Source organism: Ranitomeya imitator, chromosome 10, assembly GCF_032444005.1.
Source record: "Ranitomeya imitator isolate aRanImi1 chromosome 10, aRanImi1.pri, whole genome shotgun sequence".
NCBI classification, from domain to species: domain Eukaryota; kingdom Metazoa; phylum Chordata; class Amphibia; order Anura; family Dendrobatidae; genus Ranitomeya; species Ranitomeya imitator.
The window spans coordinates 129,897,027-129,919,671 of record NC_091291.1 but is presented as its reverse complement, the minus strand read 5'-3'; the positions used below and the strand labels follow the sequence as shown (position 1 = coordinate 129,919,671).

At 44.7% G+C, this 22,645-nt stretch overlaps 1 protein-coding gene across 3 annotated transcripts in view; it reads left to right on the top strand.

Annotated features, from left to right (window-relative positions):
• Window positions 1-22,370, top strand: part of ANAPC4 (anaphase promoting complex subunit 4) — a 29,759-nt gene extending 7,389 nt beyond the window's left edge. For 2 of the 3 annotated variants that reach the window (XM_069741289.1, XM_069741287.1), the window contains exons 5-29: window positions 330-404; window positions 1,649-1,675; window positions 2,568-2,612; window positions 3,260-3,344; window positions 3,648-3,752; window positions 3,896-3,979; window positions 4,995-5,081; window positions 7,206-7,270; window positions 8,206-8,248; window positions 8,320-8,396; window positions 8,772-8,872; window positions 10,018-10,069; window positions 10,273-10,328; window positions 10,745-10,791; window positions 10,859-10,915; window positions 10,990-11,046; window positions 11,256-11,349; window positions 12,393-12,490; window positions 12,607-12,668; window positions 12,953-12,991; window positions 13,072-13,173; window positions 14,507-14,584; window positions 14,894-15,064; window positions 15,577-15,700; window positions 21,289-22,250. In XM_069741289.1, the coding sequence (XP_069597390.1) occupies window positions 330-404; window positions 1,649-1,675; window positions 2,568-2,612; window positions 3,260-3,344; window positions 3,648-3,752; window positions 3,896-3,979; window positions 4,995-5,081; window positions 7,206-7,270; window positions 8,206-8,248; window positions 8,320-8,396; window positions 8,772-8,872; window positions 10,018-10,069; window positions 10,273-10,328; window positions 10,745-10,791; window positions 10,859-10,915; window positions 10,990-11,046; window positions 11,256-11,349; window positions 12,393-12,490; window positions 12,607-12,668; window positions 12,953-12,991; window positions 13,072-13,173; window positions 14,507-14,584; window positions 14,894-15,064; window positions 15,577-15,700; window positions 21,289-21,480 (2,023 nt within the window). In that variant the 3' untranslated portion in view covers window positions 21,481-22,250. Of the gene's footprint in view, window positions 1-329; window positions 405-1,648; window positions 1,676-2,567; window positions 2,613-3,259; window positions 3,345-3,647; window positions 3,753-3,895; window positions 3,980-4,994; window positions 5,082-7,205; window positions 7,271-8,205; window positions 8,249-8,319; window positions 8,397-8,771; window positions 8,873-10,017; window positions 10,070-10,272; window positions 10,329-10,744; window positions 10,792-10,858; window positions 10,916-10,989; window positions 11,047-11,255; window positions 11,350-12,392; window positions 12,491-12,606; window positions 12,669-12,952; window positions 12,992-13,071; window positions 13,174-14,506; window positions 14,585-14,893; window positions 15,065-15,576; window positions 15,701-21,288 lie in introns of all 3 variants that reach the window. The other variant, XM_069741288.1, reaches the window with a different exon arrangement.
• The last annotated feature ends 275 nt before the right edge of the window (window positions 22,371-22,645 follow it).

Below are 22,645 nucleotides of genomic sequence, written 5' to 3'. Positions count from 1 at the left end.
TCTGTGGATTTATTAGTGCTCCATGTTGTCTGCCATTTCATACATCCATACAGTGCCTCATTAATGTCTAACCTTGACAATATCTGAAAATGCTGTGCACACTGATCTTTAGAGACACTACTTGGTATGGTTGTGCCTAGCTATCCCCTGGCGAGCTGATGGCATCATCCGGGTCCTCACAATTCATTTACCAATTCACCCACTTATCAAAAAGTGTCGCTTTGGCCAAATTCAGGTGTCGGGAACCGTTGCAGATCTGCAGAGGACTGATTAATGGCTGTTATTGTGTGATCTCTAATATCAGATTTTTTTTTTATATATTATCCCAGTGTCCTGAAGTCGTTTTACAGTGCAGAGGACGAGTCCAGTACGCTTCTCCCGAGGCTGCCTGCTTTGCCCAAAAAGTAAAGATCTTTTGTTGTTGTAATTTACCGTACTTACGTTTCCACGTATGATTTATATTTTTTTTTATACAAACTTTATGGCAAAACTTTTCTGCAAGTGTTCAGTTTGCCTCCTCACTTCCCACCTAATTTACAGATGTTTTCCTATACATACAGATGGGGACAGAACTGTCAGAGGTGATGAGAATCCTAGGAGAACCTGCTTTTTTTTTTTTTTTTTTACACGGGTATTTTTTCCATCGTGAGCTCTGATCGTTGCTGTTAGTCATCTGACAGCAGCATTTAAATGACATCAAAGTCACCGGCCCCTGCAGCACGATGGTGGGGCACCTATAGGTTACTATGGCAGCCAGGGGTCCGCTGAAGACCTCTTTGCGTCCATCTTGGTATTCTTGTGAAGCTCACCCACAGTCTGGGCTCCATAGGAAGACCAGAATTTCGCTATATGCTGCAAAATTATTGTATTTCAGACTTGGCAGTATATAGTATAAGCAATCGGATGTTTGTAGGTTTGTCCCCTAGAGAGAAGAAAAAAAAATACAATAAAAAATAGTGTTGTAATGGCGACCCAAGCCAACATTTATTCATTTTTTTTAATTTTTCTCCATTTTTTAAACCATGGAGGTTTGGTATTGCAGTAACCATACTGACCTGCAGAATCATGTTTCCAGGTCATTTTTACCGTGTAATAAACAACTGTAAAAACACCACCCCATAAAAAAATTAAATAAATAGCAGAATGCTTTTTTTTTTTTTTTTTTAACTATTTCATCCCCCTTGAAATTATTTCTCCATGTTTCAGTACATTTTATGAGAAAATTAACTGCCATTCAAAGCTACAATTCATCTCCCTCCCCTCCAAAAAAAAAGAACCGAACAAGCCCTCATACGGCTACGTCGCTGGGAAAAATAAGAAATTGTTGTGGCTCTTGGAACCAGAGGAGGAAAAATTCTAAAGAAAAACTTTTAAACTAAAGTAAAAAAAAAAATTTCCTGGGTTCTTATCACAGGTCTGAGGGGTCTCTGTACACATTTACCTGGAAGTTTAATACCAAGATACTTTTGGAAAAGTTTTTTTTTTATTTGTTATTTATTTTATTTTTTTAAGGGTAATTTCACAAGTACACATAAGTTTTCCATTGTCACATAGATGAAAGGTTATTGAAAGCAACACATTTTATATGTGAATGTTCCATTTCCCCTGAATAATTTCACTCTGTTAATTAACCCTTTTTTTCCCCTAGTTACAATGCCACAGCTAAAATATTCAGGTAAGGGAAAAATAAAATTGGACTTTATTGATTTGGAAATTCACAATATACACTATAGTGCTGGCATGTAACACTCCAGTTGTTTGGCTGTGAGATTATTTGTCCCATTATTAAATATTGATCTATGTGATTGAAAAGGCGCAAAACACCAACTGAAGTGTTACAGTTTATAGGACAAACGATCTAAGGTTTGAGGGTTCAAGTTACCATGAGTGGTCTAGAAAAGAAAACAACAACTTTTTTGATTTGTTTATTTATCACTCCTATTTCACAATGCAAAAAAAGTAATAAAAATTTGGTATCCCCTCATTCGCAAAAGTCCTCCATTGCAGGAATTATACAAGGTTATGGGTCTCGGACAATGGTGACACAAATCAAATATTTTTTTGCAAAGTTTTGAATATATCTATTTTTTGTTACTACTGAATTTTATATAATATATTATAGTGCTGTAATAGTACTGACCTGGAGATTCATATTGCCAAGTCATTTTTTACCGCACAATGAACGCAGTAAAAGCAAAATGCTTCAGATTTGTTGCACGTTTATGCAACCGTCACATAGATGTGAACCAGACTTGCAGAAATCCATGCACATGCTGCCGAAACAACCCCAGATAAAAGAAAAATGCAAAATTCTCCTACCCATAAATAAACTTGTTCTGAGCAAACTACAGATACTTCTGCCTTCAGCTCTCATTCCAGCACGGGGAGAAGTTGCATCGTGATTGGAGCGGCAATGATAACATGTATAAATCCATAAAGTAATAAGTTATTAATAATAGTGAATGCTCTTGTTCGAATAGACTTCATGGTGATTCAGTCGCCCAAGAAGTTCATATGTGGTGTGAATAGTTTCACTAACTTTTCCTAACTTTTTTTTTTTGTTGCAGTGAAGAGAAATCTGATGAGATAATAAAGCTTTTGGGAGATGTACGGTAGGTAAAGTACTGACCGTTTCCATAAATCTTCCTTCTTTGTTGCTTCCATGGTTTGTGGAGCAACTTCAGAAGGACTCTGAAGTGTCTGATTGCTGGGAGCCCCTCCGATCACGAGAACGTAGGTCCTGCACCCCGACGCTCTATTTATTGGTGATCGGACTGATGGAGATGATTGAGAACAACGCTCGTCTATCTTCTCCAGTCCTATCGATAATGATTAGTGTCAGTGCACGTGTGACCTCCTCAAATCATGCCAGGGACCCATGTTGCCAGCGATCAGACACTTCGCAGAATAGGTGAAATGTTGTAGTTGATGGACAGCGATTTTAACCTGAAGGGTCTTTATTTAGCCGTTGCCATATGACGTTTGCCATTGGCCCGTTGTGCATTGCTCCAAAAAATTGAAGGGATCATTTGCACAATACAATAAGTCTCCAGGTTAGGAAGCTCAATCTGTCCAGTTAGGAAGCAGAAGTGATTGTGAATCAATGTCATCGAGTGACATGACGAGCTTCTTACTGCTCCGTAAGAAGACCCCAAAATGTGAAGGGTTTTGCAGATGCCCATTAGATTTCTGATCTGCTTTGTATAGAGAATAGACATCGCTGGTATTTGATATATTGTTTTTTTTATTGTCCCTTAAGACTTAATGCTTTGGTCCTTGGTGGAGTCTCGGGGGAGATTGAAATCTACGCGTACGGCATGTACAAGATCGCGACAATCACAGAGGTAAAATCTCTAATCTTATCGTATAATGCACTATATTACAGCAGCATAGCCATATATTATCTTCTGGGGCTATTACACAGGCATTCATACTGGATGCTCCATACATACATCCTGGATGTTTGTGGACTCATGCATTGACTGTGACATGGAACCGTGCAGAAAACAATCATTGGGAAAACACGCAAATAAAAGAACATGTTTGCCCCGTTCCCATTTTTGCCACCTTTCCTCAATCCGGCACACAAGACAGCGCCCCTTCCCTGCGGCAAGGTTCATGTCTGTCCTCCTCCTTTTGCATTTCAGGTGTTTGGATCGTGTCTTGGCTTGTGCTTGGCCAGTGATTTAAAGTCCCTTTCTGTCATTACTGAGCTGACCACAAACACAACTTCCGAGATCACCTATTTCCAGGTGAGGCGCATATTCTGTACTGGGGCGTGCATTCTCTACTGGGGGACATGTTCTGTACTGGGGCAGATTTTGTACTGGGGGTACTGGAACTATTTTAGTTTTTAGATCAGTTCTTGTCTCTTTTTCTTTTTTTTTTTTCCTAGCTTGATACTAGTTTACTATCCGAATATTTACCGGAAGTGACCCGAATGGCGAGAAAGTTTACCCACATTTCAACTCTTCTGCAGGTAGTTTGCTGGACCGTGTTGTTGTCATTGATACTGTCAGATTTTAGCCTGTCTCGGTGTAACCACATAGTGTATTTATAGGGGATGGACAGTTTTCATTTTTGCATTTCCTTTATTTCCTCCCCATATCCTTAGACGCACGTTTTTCTTTTTGCTTTGTTTTTCCATTGATACAGGGTTTGTTCATTTTGCAGGGATTGAATTATGGTGTTGAATTAACTCATTCATTGTACTGAAAAAGCACAGAAAAAAAATTCCAAATGGGGTGAAATGGTGTTAAAAAAAAAAAAAAAAAAGAAAAATCCTGCAATTTTGCAGTATTTTTTTTTCAAGTTTGCAATAAAGATGACCTGGTTACATGATTCAGCACAGATAACCCTTTGATTGTGTCACGGGGCTGCAATGAGCATTGGAACGGACCCCCACCCCAGATTCCCACTTAAATCCTACTGTCAGAGACCTTTAAGTGGTTTAGCAGCAGCGATCAGAGCCAGCTCCAATCACTGCTGTTTTAGGCTACTTTCACACTAGCAATTTCTGCAATCCGTCACAATGCGTCGTTTTGCAGAAAAAACGCATCCTGCAAAAGTGCTTGCAGGATGCGTTTTTTCCCCATAGACTTGTATTGACGACGCATTGCGACGGATTGCCACACATCGCATCCGTCGAGCGACGGATGCGTTGTGCTTTTGCGGACCGTCGGGAGCAAAAAACGCTACATGTAACGTTTTTTGCTCCTGACGGACCGCTTTTTCCGACCGCGCATGCGCGGCCGGAACTCCGCCCCCACCTCCCCGCACCTTACAATGGGGCAGCGGATGCGCCGGAGAAATGCCTCCATTGTGCAGTACGTTAAACGCTAGCATCGGAATCCGACGCTAGTGTGAAAGTAGCCTTAGATAGGTGTTGGCTGTATAGCAAAGCCGGCGCACGCTGTGAATTCTCATTCTGTGCTGGGGACGTCCCATGTTTGCTTTTTTTCTTACGACAGTCATTTTCTTTGTATTGTTTGCAGTATTTAAAGCTATCCCTGACTTGTATGTGTGAAGCTTGGGAAGAAATCCTCATGCAGATGGATTCACGACTCACTAAGTTTGTACAGGTATGTGCGGATCGTCCTTGTGGGATGACTACTTAAAGAGGTTATGCAGCTTTTATTTATTTATTTTTTCCCCCAAGAAAAGTAAAAAAAAAAAAGGTGTGAGTGAAATACACGGGCATGGTGTGTGGTTCATCCTTCATCTGGTTTTTGCATTTTTCTCCTGCTTTTCATTTGTGCCTTTGTAAGGTCACTTTGTCTTCATCTGTCTTTATTATTATAGTTTACCATTTTGGGTGTATTTCAACTTTCCAGATGTTTTCGTCTGATTCATCATTTGCAACCTTTTGAAAAGTTTGAATTTTTTTTTCTCCAGTTTTGCCCCCACCCCAAATGGATTTTATGCACGCCAGCATTTTTTATATTTTGCAAAATGTGCAACTTTCGGCACTAAAAATTCACAAAAAAGGTAAAAGGCTAGAGATGAGCAGACCTGTGAAAGTTCAGGTTCACCAGCTTTGACCAAACTTTAGTCCAAAGTTCAGCTCGGGTACCAGAACTCCACCTGAACCCCATAGAAGCCAACGGGGACCCAAACTTTGGTGCTGTAAAATGGTCGCTTTAAGGGCTAGGGGGTCTTTCCTTCTTTCTTTCTTTCTTTCTTTCTTTCTATCTATCTATATCTATCTATCTATCTATCTATCTATCTATCTATCTATCTATCTATCTATCTATCTATCTATCTCTCTCTCTCTCTCTCTCTCTCTCTCTCTCTCTCTCTCTCTCTCTCTCTTCAAATGAGCTTTATTGGCAGGACTAAAGGTACCTTCACACTGAAAGATATCGCTAGCGATCCGTGACGTTGCAGCATCCTGGCTAGCGATATCGTTCAGTTTGACACGCAGCAGCGATCAGGATCCTGCTGTGATGTCGCTGCAGAAAGTCCAGCACTTTATTTCGTCGCTGGACTCCCTGCAGACATCGCTGGATCGGCGTGTGTGACGCCGATTTAGCGATGTCTTCACTGGTAACCTGGGTAAACATCGGGTTACTAAGTGCAGGGCCGCACTTAGTAACCCGATGTATACCCTGGTTTCCAGTGTAAAAGTTAAAAAAAAACAAAACACTACATACTTACCTTCGCTGTCTGTCCCCGGCGCTCTGCTTCTCTGCACTGGCTGTGAGCGCCGGCCAGCCGGAAAGGACAGCGGTGACGTCACCGCTCTGCTTTCTGGCCGCTGTGCTCACAGTCAGTGCAGGAAAGCAGAGCGCCGGGGACAGACAGCGAAGGTAAGTATGTAGTGTTTTTTTTTTTTTTTACTTTTACGATGGTAACCAGGGTAAACATCGGGTTACTAAGCGCGGCCCTGCGCTTAGTAACCCGATGTTTACCCTGGTTACGGGCATCGTTGGTCGCTGGAGAACTGTCTGTGTGACAGCTCTCCAGCGACCAAACAGCGATGCTGCAGTGATCGACATCGTTGTCGGTATCGCTGCAGCGTCGTTTAGTGTGAAGGTACCTTAAGTATATGTTAGCATTGCCAAAGCATATGGTAAAAATAGGGGGTGGGGTAGGGAGGCATATAGAGGTCCAGGATATATCAGGCTCCTTTTAGAGGATAGGGGATATGTCTAACATGTCTATGTTAGGGTATAGGAGTCCATGGCGTATCAGGTTCTTTAGTCTCTGTTTCTCTCTCTTTCTCCTACGCCTCATTGGGGGACACAGGACCATTATTAGGATCTTTAGTCTCTCTTTCTCTCTCTCTCTTTCTCTCTCTTTCTCTCTTTCTTTCTCTCTCGCTCTCTCTCTTTCTCTCTCTCTTTCTTTCTCTCTTTCTCTCTTCCTCACAATTAGTTGAAAAAAACCACAGCAGCACATACCGTAAGACAAAAATAAAGAAACGTGACTTTAACAAAAAAAAACAAACCTGTAAATGATATAAATATAATTGTGTCTATTTCAAACAGTGTAGAGACCTATGGTGTACATGTGCTGCTGTATGCCAGCAGTGGTGTACATCAGAAGGATGCACCCAGCAAGCACCTAAGATAAAGGCTAAAATCTGGAGTGAACAAAGACTAAGCATAGACGCTAACTCTATATGACCTTTTACTTCCAACTTTTTTCCTTGTGTCTGTTGTGCATAATATAAATAATATCCTTTATGCTTTTTATACTTTTAGGAAAAAAATACAACAACTTCTGTCCAGGACGAATTCATGCAGCTTCTGCTTTGGGGTAAAGCCAGGTAACTTCAGAGCCCAATCTCCTAGTGGTACAAGAGGAGTATCTGTCACCGCTTTGAAGGGGGAGGGGGGGGTAATTAGTAATATTTTGACATATTTGCACTGGCATACAGTGATTTGTCTTTTTACTTTTTATTTTTAAGCCTTGGGGCTTATTTACACCACTGTATGACGGCTGTTTTACAGATTCTGGTCTCTACAGAGCTATAATCAGTGGCTATAGGGGTGTATGGGGCCCTGCTGTATTACTGCACGCCTCTGACAGTATACATAGTTATCATGTATGATTCCGACAGAAAAAAGATGCCTGACTTGTCCCGATTATTCTCCAATATGCAACTGTAGTAACACATCTTTTTTACCATATAGTTTGCAACAACCCATGTAAAAGAGCCTTTAAAGAGAATCTGTCACTTGTCATAAATATGTCATTTGTTACCTGATGTTAATGTCGCTGTTCTCCTGAATCGGGCGCTGTTTTTCTTTTGTTCCTGCGCCTCTCCGTTCCTGAGATAAGACTTCCTCTTCCCTGTTAATAAATTACGCTAAGGGGGCGTGGTCCTCAGCGCTTTTTTTGTGGGCGTGTGCTTCAGGACCACACCCCTTGGCGGAAAAGGCATTCTATATAGGGAAGAAGGGCCCATATCTCGAGAATGGAGAAGCGCAGGAAGAAAAGAAAAACCATGCCAGATTCAGGGAAACAAGATAATTTACGCCAGGTCTGATAATAATTGGACATCTCAGGTTTTTTGTTTTTTTTTGTCTGCATCTGAACAGCCCCATGGACTATATTGGGTACTTGTTCTATCTGTGATAATGCAATAAGTGAAAAACAGATGGTGCCTGAACCAACTTTCACGTCTCACTAATGATTTTTAATGTAACAAGATCACATATTTGCGTCAGATACTTGCACTTTTTTGTTTTTGGCCTTTAGTCCCGAGCTGCAGGCGCTACTGATGAACCAGCTGACCGTGAAGGTGAGTTTTTACTCCTCTCTTCTCTATCAACGAAACGTACAGTCAAAACTAATAGGTCTTCTTTTTATCAGGGGCTGAAGAAGCTTGGACAGTCTGTTGAGTCTTCATACTCCACTATTCAGAAACTGGTTATCAGTCATCTGCAGAGGTAAGAGCTCCGCTCATGTCATTCTCACGGGCGTCCAAGTGTTACACAGCGCTGAGTAGTGAGTCCGTACAGTCGTCATCTTAGTTTTCAGACCAGCGCTGATAACGTAAAAATTATTATAGACATTAGTGCAATCTGCGCTGAACGCAGACCCCTCCGCTGCCTGCCAGGATATTTATGCTACATATGTGTTTTTAATATATATATTTTTTTCGTTTTTTATGTTTTTTTATGGCTGCAGTTTTCCTTTTTGCAGAAATGAAGTGACATGTGATAACTATATACTTTAGTGGAGCCTGATGTGTTTCGGTAGCTGATGAGAATCACTGGTGGGATTGCGGTGTCTGTGATTTTACTTGTCTTCTCTTCTTGCAGTGGTTCGGAAGCTTTGCTCTACCACCTAAGTGAGCTGAAGGGCATGGCCTTGTGGAAGCAGAAATACCAGCCGCTCGGCTTGGATGCCAGAGCAATTGAAGGTGCGTTGATGGGCGATTAGCAAATACTTAAGGTACTTAATCACTGAGATAAGCCGATGCCAGTGGCATCTAATCTCCCCTGAAAACAAAAGGATCTGGCGTTGAAATTCCTACTGCCCCATCCTTCTCTATCCCCGACATCTCCTGTTGTGGGAGAGTTGAGAGACCACCATACACATCAGATGGTCGGCCGTAGTTGAGGGGCTTGGCTGACTTTCATCTCACGCGTGCAAGTCTAAATTAGACTCCGAAAGAAAACTCTGCTTCATTGTTATATACAAACCCCCCCATTTTAGTTATGAGATATTTCACCATAAGGGCCATAATCTTCTATTACTAAACAAAAGCATGTAGACTGCCCATAAACCTCTCGGTATATACCGTGTCGATCGCCCGTACACCTCTCGGTTTATACCGTGTAGTCCGCCCGTACACCTCTCGGTATATACCGCGTCGATCGCCCGTACACCTCTCGGTTTATACCGTGTAGTCCGCCCGTACACCTCTCGGTATATACCGTGTCGATCGCCCATACACCTATTAGTATATATCTCCCCCGGCCAGACTGTACACTAGTCCTGGTGGCAGACTGAAAATGGCATTTTGGAAAACCCATTTTGATTTGCTATGATTTAATCAGCTGCTCCTCTCCAGGCAGCGGTGCGGGGAGTGTTCTCAGAATGCTGTTTGGTGGCCAGACCTGACTGTCCTCTAGTCCTTTTTAGCTGGATGCTAGGCACAGTATACAGCTCTAGCACGAGAATGAGGGAAGTTGTGGCGGACAGACCTGACTGTCCTATAGTCCTTTTCAGCCGAATGCTAGGCACAGTATATGGCCCTAACATGAGAACGAGGGAAGTCAGTCGCACAGACCTGACTGTCCTATAGTCCTTTTTAGACGGATGCTAGGCACCTTATTTGGCCCTAACACAAGAATGAGGGAAGTTGTGGCGGGTTCTGTGACACACATAGCTGATGTGCCTGGAAGTCAGCAAAACTATCAGCTATAAAGACAGTGAAAACTGAGATTGTGTGTCCTAATTGTGGCAATAAATGAAAAATAATCAGAGGATGAATGTAAAATACAAAACCCTCAGTAATGCATTACACGGTAATGACTGCGTTTTTTGTTTTTTTTTCTGCAGATGCGGTGACGTCAGTCGGTTCCTTCATTCTTAAAGCCAATGAGCTTCTTCAGTAAGTGGCACGTGTACTGATGAGATCGGATCGATCATACCACCGCCTGTCTGATAACATGTGCTGCTATTAGGTGTCATTAGAAATTACCTGTACATATATGTAAGATTATAATGATTTGTGGTTGTAGACAGGATGCAACATCCGCATTATTAATACTGATTATCGGCTGGCAGTGACCATTATCTTCTACTTTCTTTCAGAGTCATAGACAGTGGTATGAAAAATTTCAAGGCGTTCTTTCGATGGCTGTATGTAGGTAAGATGAATAATCCGTTCTTATACAGGGATAATACAGTAGTGGATAGGGACTAATGGGGTTGACGTCCGGGGTCTGTGAGGCAGGCCACGTTCTTCCCACCAGACTCCCCCCAACAGTATGGACCTTGTCATCGTGCTTGGTGATGTAAGGCTGCATGAAGCTCCCGGCGGGGGCGCAGTGTTTGTGCTGATACAAGAGGAGGTCTGGACTCTGCAGTTATGGGGTCAGCAGAGCGGTGGTGACTTTTCTGCCCTGTCGGCCCCCTGCTCGGGGTCGAGTTGTTGCATCACTCACAGGTAATGGAAGATTTAGGACGAGGAAATGTCTCTGACTTGTATCCTTGTGATATGCCATAAATGTCTGTCCTATCACCACTCCCTTGAGTAAAGCTCCCTGACGATGTGTCTCTGCAGCCATGTTGCGGATGTCAGAAGATCACGTCCTTCCTGAGCTGAATAAGGTAAGGTACCGTCTGACTGCGACCCGATGGCTGCGGGATGGAGGCTACATATATTATTTGTGTGCAGATGACGCAGAAGGACATCACCTTTGTGGCAGATTTCCTTACAGAACATTTCAATGAGGTGAGTCCCGGTGACCATTATATGGCTGATCATACGCCGGGTGCCATATTTAGTCCTGCTGTGTATTGTTGTAGGCACCTGATCTATATAACCAGAAGGGCAAATACTTCAACGTGGAGCGAGTCGGACAGGTAGGACTCTTATCACTTAACGGAGATTTGCTTTATCACTTGGGAAACCTTTTAAATCCAAGTTTACCTATTCCTGTGCATGCCAGCTCTCCAAGTCCGAAAACAAAGTGGCCATTGTCCAAGGGGAGGGATGCAGCCCCATTATTGTATGATCTGGCATGAGATAGGGTGTGAAAAGGTGAAACCGTTCTCTCTGAAATCTCTTCTAGTATTTAAAAGATGAAGATGACACCTTGATGTCGCCCCCCAGCACAGAAGGGAATCAGTGGTTTAACTTCCTCCAGGACAGTGCTCCCCTGAAAGGTAATCACCCAAAACTGGAATTCAACTTTTTTTTTTTTTTACTGTTGTATGGGGGTCCATTGTGCTCGTCATTGAGCTGAGATCCCAATTTGCGCCTGTGCATCCACTGGAGTCATTTTGCTGTAGACCGCCGGAGGTTGATCTGATCACTTGCCTACTCCTGTGCAATTTTGCTGTAGAACGCCGGAGGTTGATCTGACCACTCACCACCTTCAACGTCATTTTGCTGCAGAATGCCGGAGGTTGATCTGACCACTCGCCACCTCCAGCTCCATTTTGCTGCAGAATGCCGGAGGTTGATCTGACCACTCGCCACCTCCAGCTCCATTTTGCTGCAGAATGCCGGAGGTTGATCTGACCACTCGCCACCTCCAGCTCCATTTTGCTGCAGAATGCCGGAGGTTGATCTGACCACTCGCCACCTCCAGCTCCATTTTGCTGTAGAACGCTGGAGGTTGATCTGACCACTCGCCACCTTCAGCTCCATTTTGCTGCAGAACGCCGGAGGTTGATCTGAGGACTCACCACCTCCAACGACATTTTGCTGGAGAAAGCCAGGACATGAATGTGTGCGGGCAGCAATTGCGCAAATCTTCAAAAAAGAGGCTCCTACAAATGTGCAGGGGCCATGCCAGAGGCGAAGATCCTACCACAGTCCCGCCCCGATGCACGAAAAGGCTATTGCACCAAAATGGTCTGTGAATTAAGAACCAGGCTACTCATTTTTTTTTCACTACAGGTATCCATTAAACCAGTATAGCAGCGGCATTATGGCCATAGCTTTACTTCAACAGGTTAAATCGTGATCTCTGCGTTCTCCCGTGAAACATATATATGTATATAGGGATGTACAGGTCACGCCAAACTGCAGCGACCACAGGCTCGTCCCCGTACGATGGTGCTGGCAGCTTCCACCCAGGACACGTGATGTCTCGCTGTCCGGCACACATTGCAGTAGAGATGCAGCCGCGTCGTATAAGCCGTGATTACAGGTCATGATACAAAAAGGGCGCAGCTTTAATGTCGGCCTTTTTCTTCCGCAGAGAGTCCATTGCTGTTTCCTTACTATCCTGAAAAGTCACTTCATTTTGTGAAACGACAGATGGAGGCAGTTATTGACCAATGTCTGGAAAAGCCGGCGGTAACACTGTGCTTCTTTATTATCTTTGTAGTTTTTTTTTATTATTTATTTTATGTTTTACAATGAAGCTTTATACAGTGCATTGGAGTTTTTCTTATATGTACGTTATCTCGCAGGACATTATAGGGAAATCTGTGCATCAGAGAGTGTGTATTCCTTTATATCATGCATCCAAGAGGTAACTTCTGCTGCTGCTTTATTTTTTTTACTATATTTGTAAATCAGTGGAATACAACAAAGTATATGTATTAAACATATACAGTACTTAACACAGGATCCACCGTTCACAATAGGTGATGCCACAGCTCACCTCCTCCTCCTGTACAATGACTGATAACACCTCTATATACAGCAGATAACACAGGATCCACCATTCACAATAGGTGATGTCACAGCTCACCTCCTCCTCCTCCTGTAATAATTAGCGTGGAATAAATGACTGTTTTTCTGCTTTTCTCACAGTGAGGAGTCCTCTCCACGGCTGATTTCTTTGCCGTCCCTGTAAGTTTTGCACTACGTTAGGGCTACATATTTCGGGGTGATCTCTGGATTACGGCCACTTTTTCTGTCTCATTTCACAGCTGGAACGATAAATCCCGGAATCTGCATTACGTCATGTTCCGCATGAAGGAAAGCTCAGACACCAAGCTGTTTATCTTCCGGCAGCCGACAGATGTTACCAGGTATTACAAGATGGAGAAACAAAAATAATTGTTTACAATTTCTATACATTTTTCCAGGATTTATAGATCCTGTGCCTTTTTTTTTTTGTTCAAAGAGAAAGTCACAATGTTAGTTTTTTTGGGCGCCTTTATTCGCTCTTTATGCACTTTCCACATGGCCAAACTAAACCTCCCATAACTGCGGACAATGAAACCATGGGGGATTTTACTGTCCCTTCCTCGCTTTATTATTTGATCATTCCCTGACCCGTCGTCCCTCCTTACTGGTCTATTTTAGTAAATGTTCGTATTTTTCATTAATTCCGGAGCATCTTTTCTCATAATTTTTACTTGTGCCGTTCCTGTTATTCCTCCTAGAAATGTTTGCATAAATTGACAAGTATGTTAGGAATATTGGGGGAGCATTGCTCCGAAGACCACCCCATATGGTTGAGAAGAATCTAAAAGTGCAAGGTGTTCAGTCTGTCCTCAGTAATAAGACCTGCCACAGGAGACTGCCCACAGGAGACTGCCCACAGTAGACTGCCCACAGTAGACTGCCCACAGTCCTGGGCGGTATCGCCTGTGGTAGACTGGTACTCTGTGTCCTTATTCAGCACCACTGCATAAGGTCACAAAGTGCCAATGTTGCGGTCTAAAAACACCAATATAGACGTCTAAGGTCAACGAGCGCCAATGTAGCAGTCTAAAGGTAAGAGGTGCTACTGTACTGATCTACCGCAGGGGATACCACCCTGGACCATTGGCTGCCTACTCTTTATATGATTCTATATTGACCTGAGGAAGGGTAAAACACCCGAAACATTGTAAGTATGCACCTTTCCCTGTGCGGTGCGGTGAGCACTTTTGGATTTCCCTCAACACTAAAGTGTCTTGAGGCAGACCCCTAGTCTGTGGAGTGGATTCCCCATTGATCGGATTATGCTTAATGGCTGGCTAGTCGCTATCCTGGACATTCACCCCTTGAAGCCTACCACAATAATCAGGGGTGCCTTAACCCCACAATTTCTGCAGTAACTCCCAGTTGTCTATTAATAAATGTCCAGGAGGAATTACAGAGGTACAACATAATGCGAATGAGAAAAGATAATCCAGAATTGTTCTATCATGACAACCCAGTAGAAAGGAGGACAGCGGGGGGCTGACGGGCAGAGGAGGATCTGATGCGTGTTCCTCTCCTTGGGCATTGACTGGGTATTGCCATTTTATCGTTCCCGCTGAGATTCGTGTGCAGAGTGCGTCACACAGGACGGACAATTTCAGGCGGTTGGAGTTGTCGTCGGACATTGCTCATCTGCTGTGTATTAACGCTTGCGTTCTTTTATTTCTCTAGATCTGTGAACGATGCTTTCGTTGCAGTGGAATTTGGAGGTTCCTTAAACAGAAGCTCGTGTGAAAATCCAGAATCCATGTAGGTCTTTTATTAGTATCATTACATTGTTAAAGGGGTCCAAAAGATGATCACCCATCCATTCTGTAGGTAGTAAAGCAGAGACCCTCACTATGGTCAGTGAAGTGGCCAGAAGGGGCTGAATGGAGCTGGTGTACTCACGCTGCTGCTTTATTCATTGTCTCTGTGAATACGTCGGTACGACGTACCATGCCACAGCCAATAAATGGAGTAGCGGGGCGCTCCAGAGATAGACTGGTGCTGTGAAATCGGTGACGTCGCCATCATTATTGTGGTTACTTATGTAGTGCCGCCATTTCTGCTCCTCAGACACTACAGCTGTCTCGATGCTCGTTTTTATGAAGATGAAGTTTTGACTTTGGTGCTAAGAGATCACAGTGAGCCGGAGGGGAAAGACCGGGTCTTAGCTCTTCTCCCACTGTCTGTGGTGTATTCTGCCGACCAGGCAGATCGTCCTTTCATTAGAGATGCCAGTAAGAGGTGAGAAGCTGTGAACGTATTCTGTATATAGAGCCACGCAGGGTAGACGCGGGCGGAGGACGGAGTAAGCTCATCAGCTGTATACTATAATGAAAAGTTCTATCCTGGCTGGAGGGAGATGTGCTGCGGACTGTAAATGATCCAGACAGCCCACAAGTGTCTTGCTTGTGTGATGGCTGATCACTGCACTTTTTACCCAGGCCAGTGTTCTCAATTATTTTGGCCAACACTTTAAAAAAAAAAAAAATGCATCACAAATGCTAGGTGTGAGCAAGCCCTAGCTGCTCCAATCTCAGCAGTTTAACATTTTAGATGCCACTGTCAATTGTAACCACATTTAAGATTTTAGAAATGAGAAGGGCATCCCTTCTGACTCCCATCGGCCTCCCTCCAGTGCTATGGTGGGGGTGCCAATGATATGGTATAATGATACAGAGCTCCTGTATCTGCCATGTCTGTAGGGGACACGTATTGAATTTGGACCTTGATATTTTACATCTGTTGTTGTACAGGCTGGAGGAGCAGTGTGCCGACATCCCGTCTCGCACGGCTTACCTGGAAAATCAGTGGCGCGTCCTGGAGAATATCAAAGCCCATTATGTGTCTGTGAACGGAATACGCAAAGTGGCATCTGTGGTAAGTGACTCAGTGTCGACCCCCTGTGCCGAAAGACACCTCTACACCACAAGCTCCGCCGCCAGTGCCAAGCAAAGCCACACTGACACCTGTTTGTAACCATGCATACAGAATGATAACTATTACTCTGTGCTTCAGAACTATTCAATGAGAAGATTCACCTTTTTCATCCAAGTAGTTATTCATCCGATGCCATAATGAAGTGTCCTCCTGCTTTGCGTCTCCAAGTTAACAGCATGAGCTGAGTCGTCTGGGCCTACAATTATATCCCCCCCCTAATTATTTCCCCCCCTAATTATTTCATTCCTACATTCCCCTAGTTAGTAAGGTTGGTCCTGACTACATCAGTGTTTGTAGTCTGTTTCCATGGAAACGCATAGGTGTAAATTTAGAGCTGTAGACACAAAACAGGGATTTCCAGTAAAACTGTGTGCAGAGTCGTCTTTTCTCCTTTGGGGACACAGGACCATGGGTGTTATGCTGCTCCCACTAGGAGGTCCTGCTCCCATGGTCCTGTGTCCCCCAGTGAGTGGCTCGGAGAAAAGGATTTTACGGTGAGTACACAAAATTCCCCCGTATTGGAGGCACAAAACAATTGTTGCAAAGATGGATTTTTCACGTTTACAGATCCTGTCCATCACTCGCCCAATTTATATATTAGACTTGTTTCCATAAAGGGGTATTCCAGTTTAAGAAAGTTATCACATATCTTACAATTTAGCATTGATCCCACCACAATTTCCCATTGTGGGAGCAGAATGGGGAATTTGTGACTTCTACGGCCTCCTGTTTGCAAGATTTTGCCCAAGAGTAAATGAGTGGAGTGGCAGGTTGCGCAGGTACCTGGACGCCATATTACAAGTTTGTAAAAAAACAACGAGTATAACTGAATATTGCAGTTGGCGCAGAATGGAAGAAACACAAGAAAAAAGATATGCACAAACTGGGATCAACCATAGACAATCAATTTTATTTTAACATATCATTACAAAAAAAGGCAGTAAACAGGACACACAATTTAAAAACATTTAAAAAACCAAACGGACCAACCCTCGTCCCCCAGGACTCAATAATGAGGATCAATGTGAAAATGTATAGAAAATGTGCAGATGGTACACAGGACATGAAATCAAACTGCAGGTTCACATAGTCACAGATAGTCACAGTAGAAATCCTCAAGTGAGGATGGTTGATCCCAGTTTGTGCATATCTTTTTTTCTTGTGTTTCTTCTGATACTTTTTATATGCACGTGGTTGAGCCCTCTTTCCAAATTATGTGCGGTGCCCTCCTTTCTCTGTTGTTTCTATAGTTGGCGCAGAATGGAGCGCCATGATACCTGCCACCATCTATTCTCCTGCTCCATGTGGTGTTTACTGGGACGAACGAGGGATACGTGTGGGGTCATCTTCGTGGAGGGTTAATGTTCTTTCCAATTCTGTAGAGATTTGTTCCCAAAAACAGGATTTTTGGTTGCTTACCGTAAAATCTGTTTCTCGGAGCCTTCATTGGGGGACACAGGAAACCACGTGTGTATGCTGCTGCCACTAGGAGCCCGACACTATGCAAATAAAGTTATCTCCTCCTCCGCAGTGTACACCCCACCGACGGGAAGTAGGATATTCGGTTAGTGAGAAAGCAGTAGGAGAAGTAAGAAATATTAGAAAAATTACACAGAAACTCAAACTAACAGTATAATACAACAGAGCTGTTCAACTTGGGAGGGTGCTGTGTCCCCCAATGAAGGCTCCGAGAAACAGATTTTACGGTAAGCAACCAAAAATCCTGTTTTCTCTATCGCCTCATTGGGGGACACAAGAAACCATGGGACGTCCCAAAGCAGTCCCCAAAGGGAGGGAACAGCCGATAACTCCAATCAGGTCGGATCTCCGTCACCTGCAAGGTCTTTCTAGCTAAGCCGGCATCCGCCGAAGAAAGACATAGACTCTGAAGGATTTTGCAAATCGCTCTGTCGAGGTGCAGGGCGGAATCCCTATGTGCACCTCCAGGAAGCGCACCCTGCTCATGTAGAGTGTGCCCTAAGCCAGAAGACAACGCTCTGATCTGACCTGGTAAACCCACCAATGTTGACCGGATTCAGCGAGCATTCGCTGACCTGGAGGCCAGAGGGCCTCTATACGAACCAGTGTTCTGAAAAAGGGAGAGGGACGGCCTTAGCCAGACAGACGCACGTTGCCCTGGCCAGGTAGAGTATGCCCTAACCCAGAAGAAGACGCTCTGATCTAACCTGGTAAACCTACCAAGGTTGACCGGATTCAGCGAGCATTCGCTGACCTGGAGGCTAGAGGGCCTCTATACACCAAGCCCGTGTTCTGAAAAAGGGAGAGGGACGGCATTAGCCAGACAGACGCACGTTGCCCTAGCCAGGTAGCCTGATGAAAGCGCTATGAAGGAAGAGTCCGAGCCAGGGCGAAGGAAAGAATGAAAAATGATTGACGGGGCCATGGAGAACACCGGCGGGATACGTGACGAGCACTGAAGCTGTGATCCACAGAATGTGAAAACTGCTGCCACACACTCTGTGAGACTCAGAGTGGTTGGGAGCCCTAAAGAGAAAGCTACAAAAGGAAACAAAGGGTGCGCCCCTCACAAAACGCAGAAAAGTCCGATGCCCTGAGAGATCAAGACCTGGATAAGGCTTCCATGGGACAAAGGAAAACTCATGCGGTTCCCAGGAAGTAATTACTGAACGATGAGGTTTCATGCTGAAAAGACAAGGATTGACCCTCCCGATCAGCAATCTAGGATCCCCGACGAAACACGCTGCGGAAACAAAGCCCCCAGGAGAACGAGGTTTAGCCAGAGGAAGGAGACAGCTCGACCCTCCGGTGATCACCTTAATAATGTGGATCAACTTGAAGCCAAACTGATGGGAACCCTGGACAGGCAAGTCGGAAAGGGACTCCTTGAGGATAAGTTCGCCTGCCACATTGTTAGCCAAATGGGCCTTCGGAAGGACACGATATTGCTGGATGCCCGAGCAGCACCTGCAGCGGCATCTGGGGAAGGCGGATAATTCCCTGCCAAGGTAATTTGGTTTGCAACGGCGGTCTCTGCGACTATAAACTTGCTACCCAGGTGGAAGCAAAGGCAGGGCACAATGCAGCGACAGACGCTTAAAAGGGTTGCCCTTGTCAATGACAGAGTCCGCCATTGGTATCCTCAAGGGATGCACCATCTGGGAGAGGGAGGACCGTATGGTGGAAAGTCTGGAAACCAGAGGGACCATAGTCGGAGAATTGGTCCAATTCCCAGTGAGCTCAAAAGAGGAGATATAGGATACCGAGGTGCTACCCTGTTTGGAAGCGGCTCGACTAGGATTCTGAGAAAAGGATGAGGAAAGACCATTAAATTGAATTGACAAGGAACGACTTGAGAGTAGGCTATTGAGAACCTGCTAGATGGCAAGACACTGAAAGGTGGTCCCTAGATCTCATCACAACGGTGAAGGCTCTATTTCGACCAACAAAAAAAAAAACTGTTCAGAACAGGAGAACCGTCGGAAAAGACAACCGTTAGCCCATCTAATCAGGTAGAACATAAACTACTGGACGACTTGGCAGCTAAACTCCAAGTGTATAGGGATGAGGATTTAGATGGGCGTTGGGAGACAGTAAAAAATGAGTGGGCAAAGGAGGAAAATCCATGAAAAAAAAACATGGAGTGTGCCATAGCCATGGAAACTTGGTCCTAGGAAGGAGCACATAGACCCCAGAAGAAACTTGACGAAGGGAAGATCCTTCCTGATGACATCGGAGACCCTGTGTGTCCTGGACTCTCTGGAACAGGGAGAGGATTGTAGTGTGTGGACCCACTTACCTAAGTGCAAGACCACATGACCGAAAAAAACAGTGGAAAAGATACGAATCTTGCTGAAGAAACGTATTATCACAAAACTCCTCATTGGATTCAGGCCTGGAGCAGCCTTCCGCACTGGTTGATATGTGCGCCGAGTAAGGTCCAATTCTTGTCCAAGGTGGGAGAACCTGTTCATGCCACCCTCGGAAATCAAATCCCGGAGCTGCTCGAGGCTTTATCCAGTGTCTGTAAGAAAGAAGAGTTAGCACTAAGAAATAGATGGGGAGTTCTGGTATTGAGGTAGCTCAAAGGCCCCTAGGATAGAACCGTGAACAATCATGAGTCATGGTGTACATATTGGTGCTGACTCTGTAAAAGGCAGCCAGAACATATAAACAGTGATTGGTAAATTATCTATGGACAGGAGAAACAAACTCGATAATGAAGATAGCCTGAAGACAGCACTGTAAACTGACCTACGGATAGTTAGTAGTAGGCCCAAATAATCAGAAGATTTGGACAGGTCCCTGGAGAGCAACCTGCAATGCGGGCCCGGAGCGTGGCCGAAGAAAAGAAAACTGCGACCATCCGGTAACTAACACCAGCGTGTTTGACCTACCTGAAAATGGACTGGCCACTCATGCTGCCGCTGAGATCCTGGTAGATTTTCTGTAAAAACTTAATAGATCACAGATGTTGATCGTGAAACACGCAGCAGAATGTACCTCTGACTAATCCTGAAAGCGGACAGTAACCGCTGCTGCAGCCAACCAGAAGTAATGAACACTGGGCACCTCTGAGTGGTTAACCAGAGTCTGGGCAGATGTTGCAGAAAGACCCTGAGGTGGATGAAAGAGGGCATTTCTGACTCACCTGCGTCTAGGACAGAAGAGCGGAACAGATGCAGCACTCAACCTCGGCATTTTTGAACCACTGGAAAGACAGCGGATATCGACCACAAGTGTCTGGCAGATGACGCATGTAAAACCTGGATAGCGGATAGAGTACTGCTGCAATCGAACGTGGGAAACATGAAGGAAAAGGCTTCTGACTCACCTGATACTGTACAGAATACCAGTACCACTGCAGCAGTCAACCCAGGACCAGTCTAATGCACTGAAAATACGACAGTTTCAAAGTACCCTACTGTACCTGGTAGGTGGTGCGTCAAAAACCTTGATAGCGGAAAGAGTACTGCTGCGGTCGTCTCTCAGTATCCTGCAAGTACCTCCTTATCCGGGATAGATCGGACGTTCGAAAATTCTGTGGGACATCCACGTCTCCTCCAACCGACAGGATCTGGTGGGCGAGTGGGTGGGAGACGGAGGCAGGACCGACGATCGGATCACCTCAACACGCTTCTGTGTTAGGGGCTGGGGTCCTGCCGACTAGACGTATGAGGATACGGGGTGGCAGTACACGCCGTACTCATAGTCTCTGTGGGAGTACAGTTGTGACTGTTTACCCTGTATCCCTCCGTGGTACCTGAAAAGGAACGACGCACACGGAGGTAGATAAGGGTCTAATGAAAGACCCGTGTCCACCTCCTACTGACACGAAGCTAAACTGAATATACTACTTCCTGTCGGTGGGGTGTACACGGTGGAGGAGCTAACTTTATTTGCATAGTGTCAGCCTCCTAGTGGCAGCAGCGTACACCCTTGGTTTCCTGTGCCCCCCAACGAGGCGATGGAGAAATCTAAAATGCATTGGTTCTCCGGGTACTGAAAAATGGCAGAATTGGCTGAGGTTTTCCCTCTTTATTTTGCAGCTAAGTTCCAATCTGCGACACGTACGAGTGTTCGAAATGGACGTGGAAGACGACGGAGAAGCTGACGAAGAAGAGGAAGAAGAATGCCATTCTCAAGAAGTCACGGAGGAAGACTTGGATCACTCTACGGACGAGGCACCGAACAACGGCCTGGAAGCTGTAGATGTTACAGAAGAAAGTCTGGAGCCCTGACGCTGCTAGGAAGCGCGACCCTCGGCTCACGTCCAGTAGACTTCTGTGAAGAGGACGGTGAGGTCCACAATAAACAGGTAGACGACTGCATCCAGACATAGGTCTGTGTAAGAGCCAAAACATTTACGCTTTAATGGCCGATAAGGTTCTGGATGCTGCTGCCCACAAAATTATGGAGCGTATACGATAAACTACCACTTGGGTCAACGCTAGTAAGCAGCACCGTATCCTCTATTGTTGCTGGTGGTTAGTTTTGTTTTTAGTGATGAGAAAATGTGCTGGGGGATAAGGTGTTATCTGAGCATGCTCAAGTCCTAACAGTGCCTTCTGCGTGCTTGAATAATGTTTGAGTCCCTGTGCCTGCATGTATCGCAGCTGTTTGACAGGCACAACACATGCAGGGATTGTCTAACAGCCGCAGGGACTCTAACATATTATTTGAACACGCCAAAGACACTTATGACCCGAGCATGCTTAGATAACACCATATCCCAGCATGTTCGCTCATCACTAGTCTTTATCCATCGAGCCCTCCTGCAGTATACACCATGGGGCAGAAAGGCTTCAACCCTCTACCGTAATCAGAAATGAACAGAGGTGAGACCCCCACATCTCCGATTTGCCTTCCTCTGAGGAATTTTGCACGGTTTGCTACCGGGGGTCTAATATATCGATTGTGTTCCGGGAGCCTATCCCAGTAATAACCGCTGTCAACAAATTTACCAGTTTGTCTGCCGTTCTGTAATGGTAATAAATGCAAATATTTTCTCCTTTTGGTCCTGTGGAATTGTGCGGTTGACTTACAAAGCCTTGAACTGGTATTCATATGCTGTGAACTTATCTGCTTTTTCTTTCATGTTACACCCACAAACAAATGCATTTTATTGGGATTTTATGTGGTATCAATACAAAAGTAGCAAATATTTGTGAAGTGTAAAGGAAATGAACTCCTAGTGGCAGCAGCAGCATATACACCCATGGTTTCCTGTGTCCCCCAATGAAGCAATGGACTTTTGCCCAGCACAGTCTATCCCAGTGTTCCCCAACTCCGGTCCTCAAGAGCCACCAACAGGTCATGTTTTGAGGATTTCCCTAGTATTGCCCAGGTGATGGAATTATTGCCTGTGCAGGTGATGCAATTTTCACCTGTGCAATACTAAGGAAA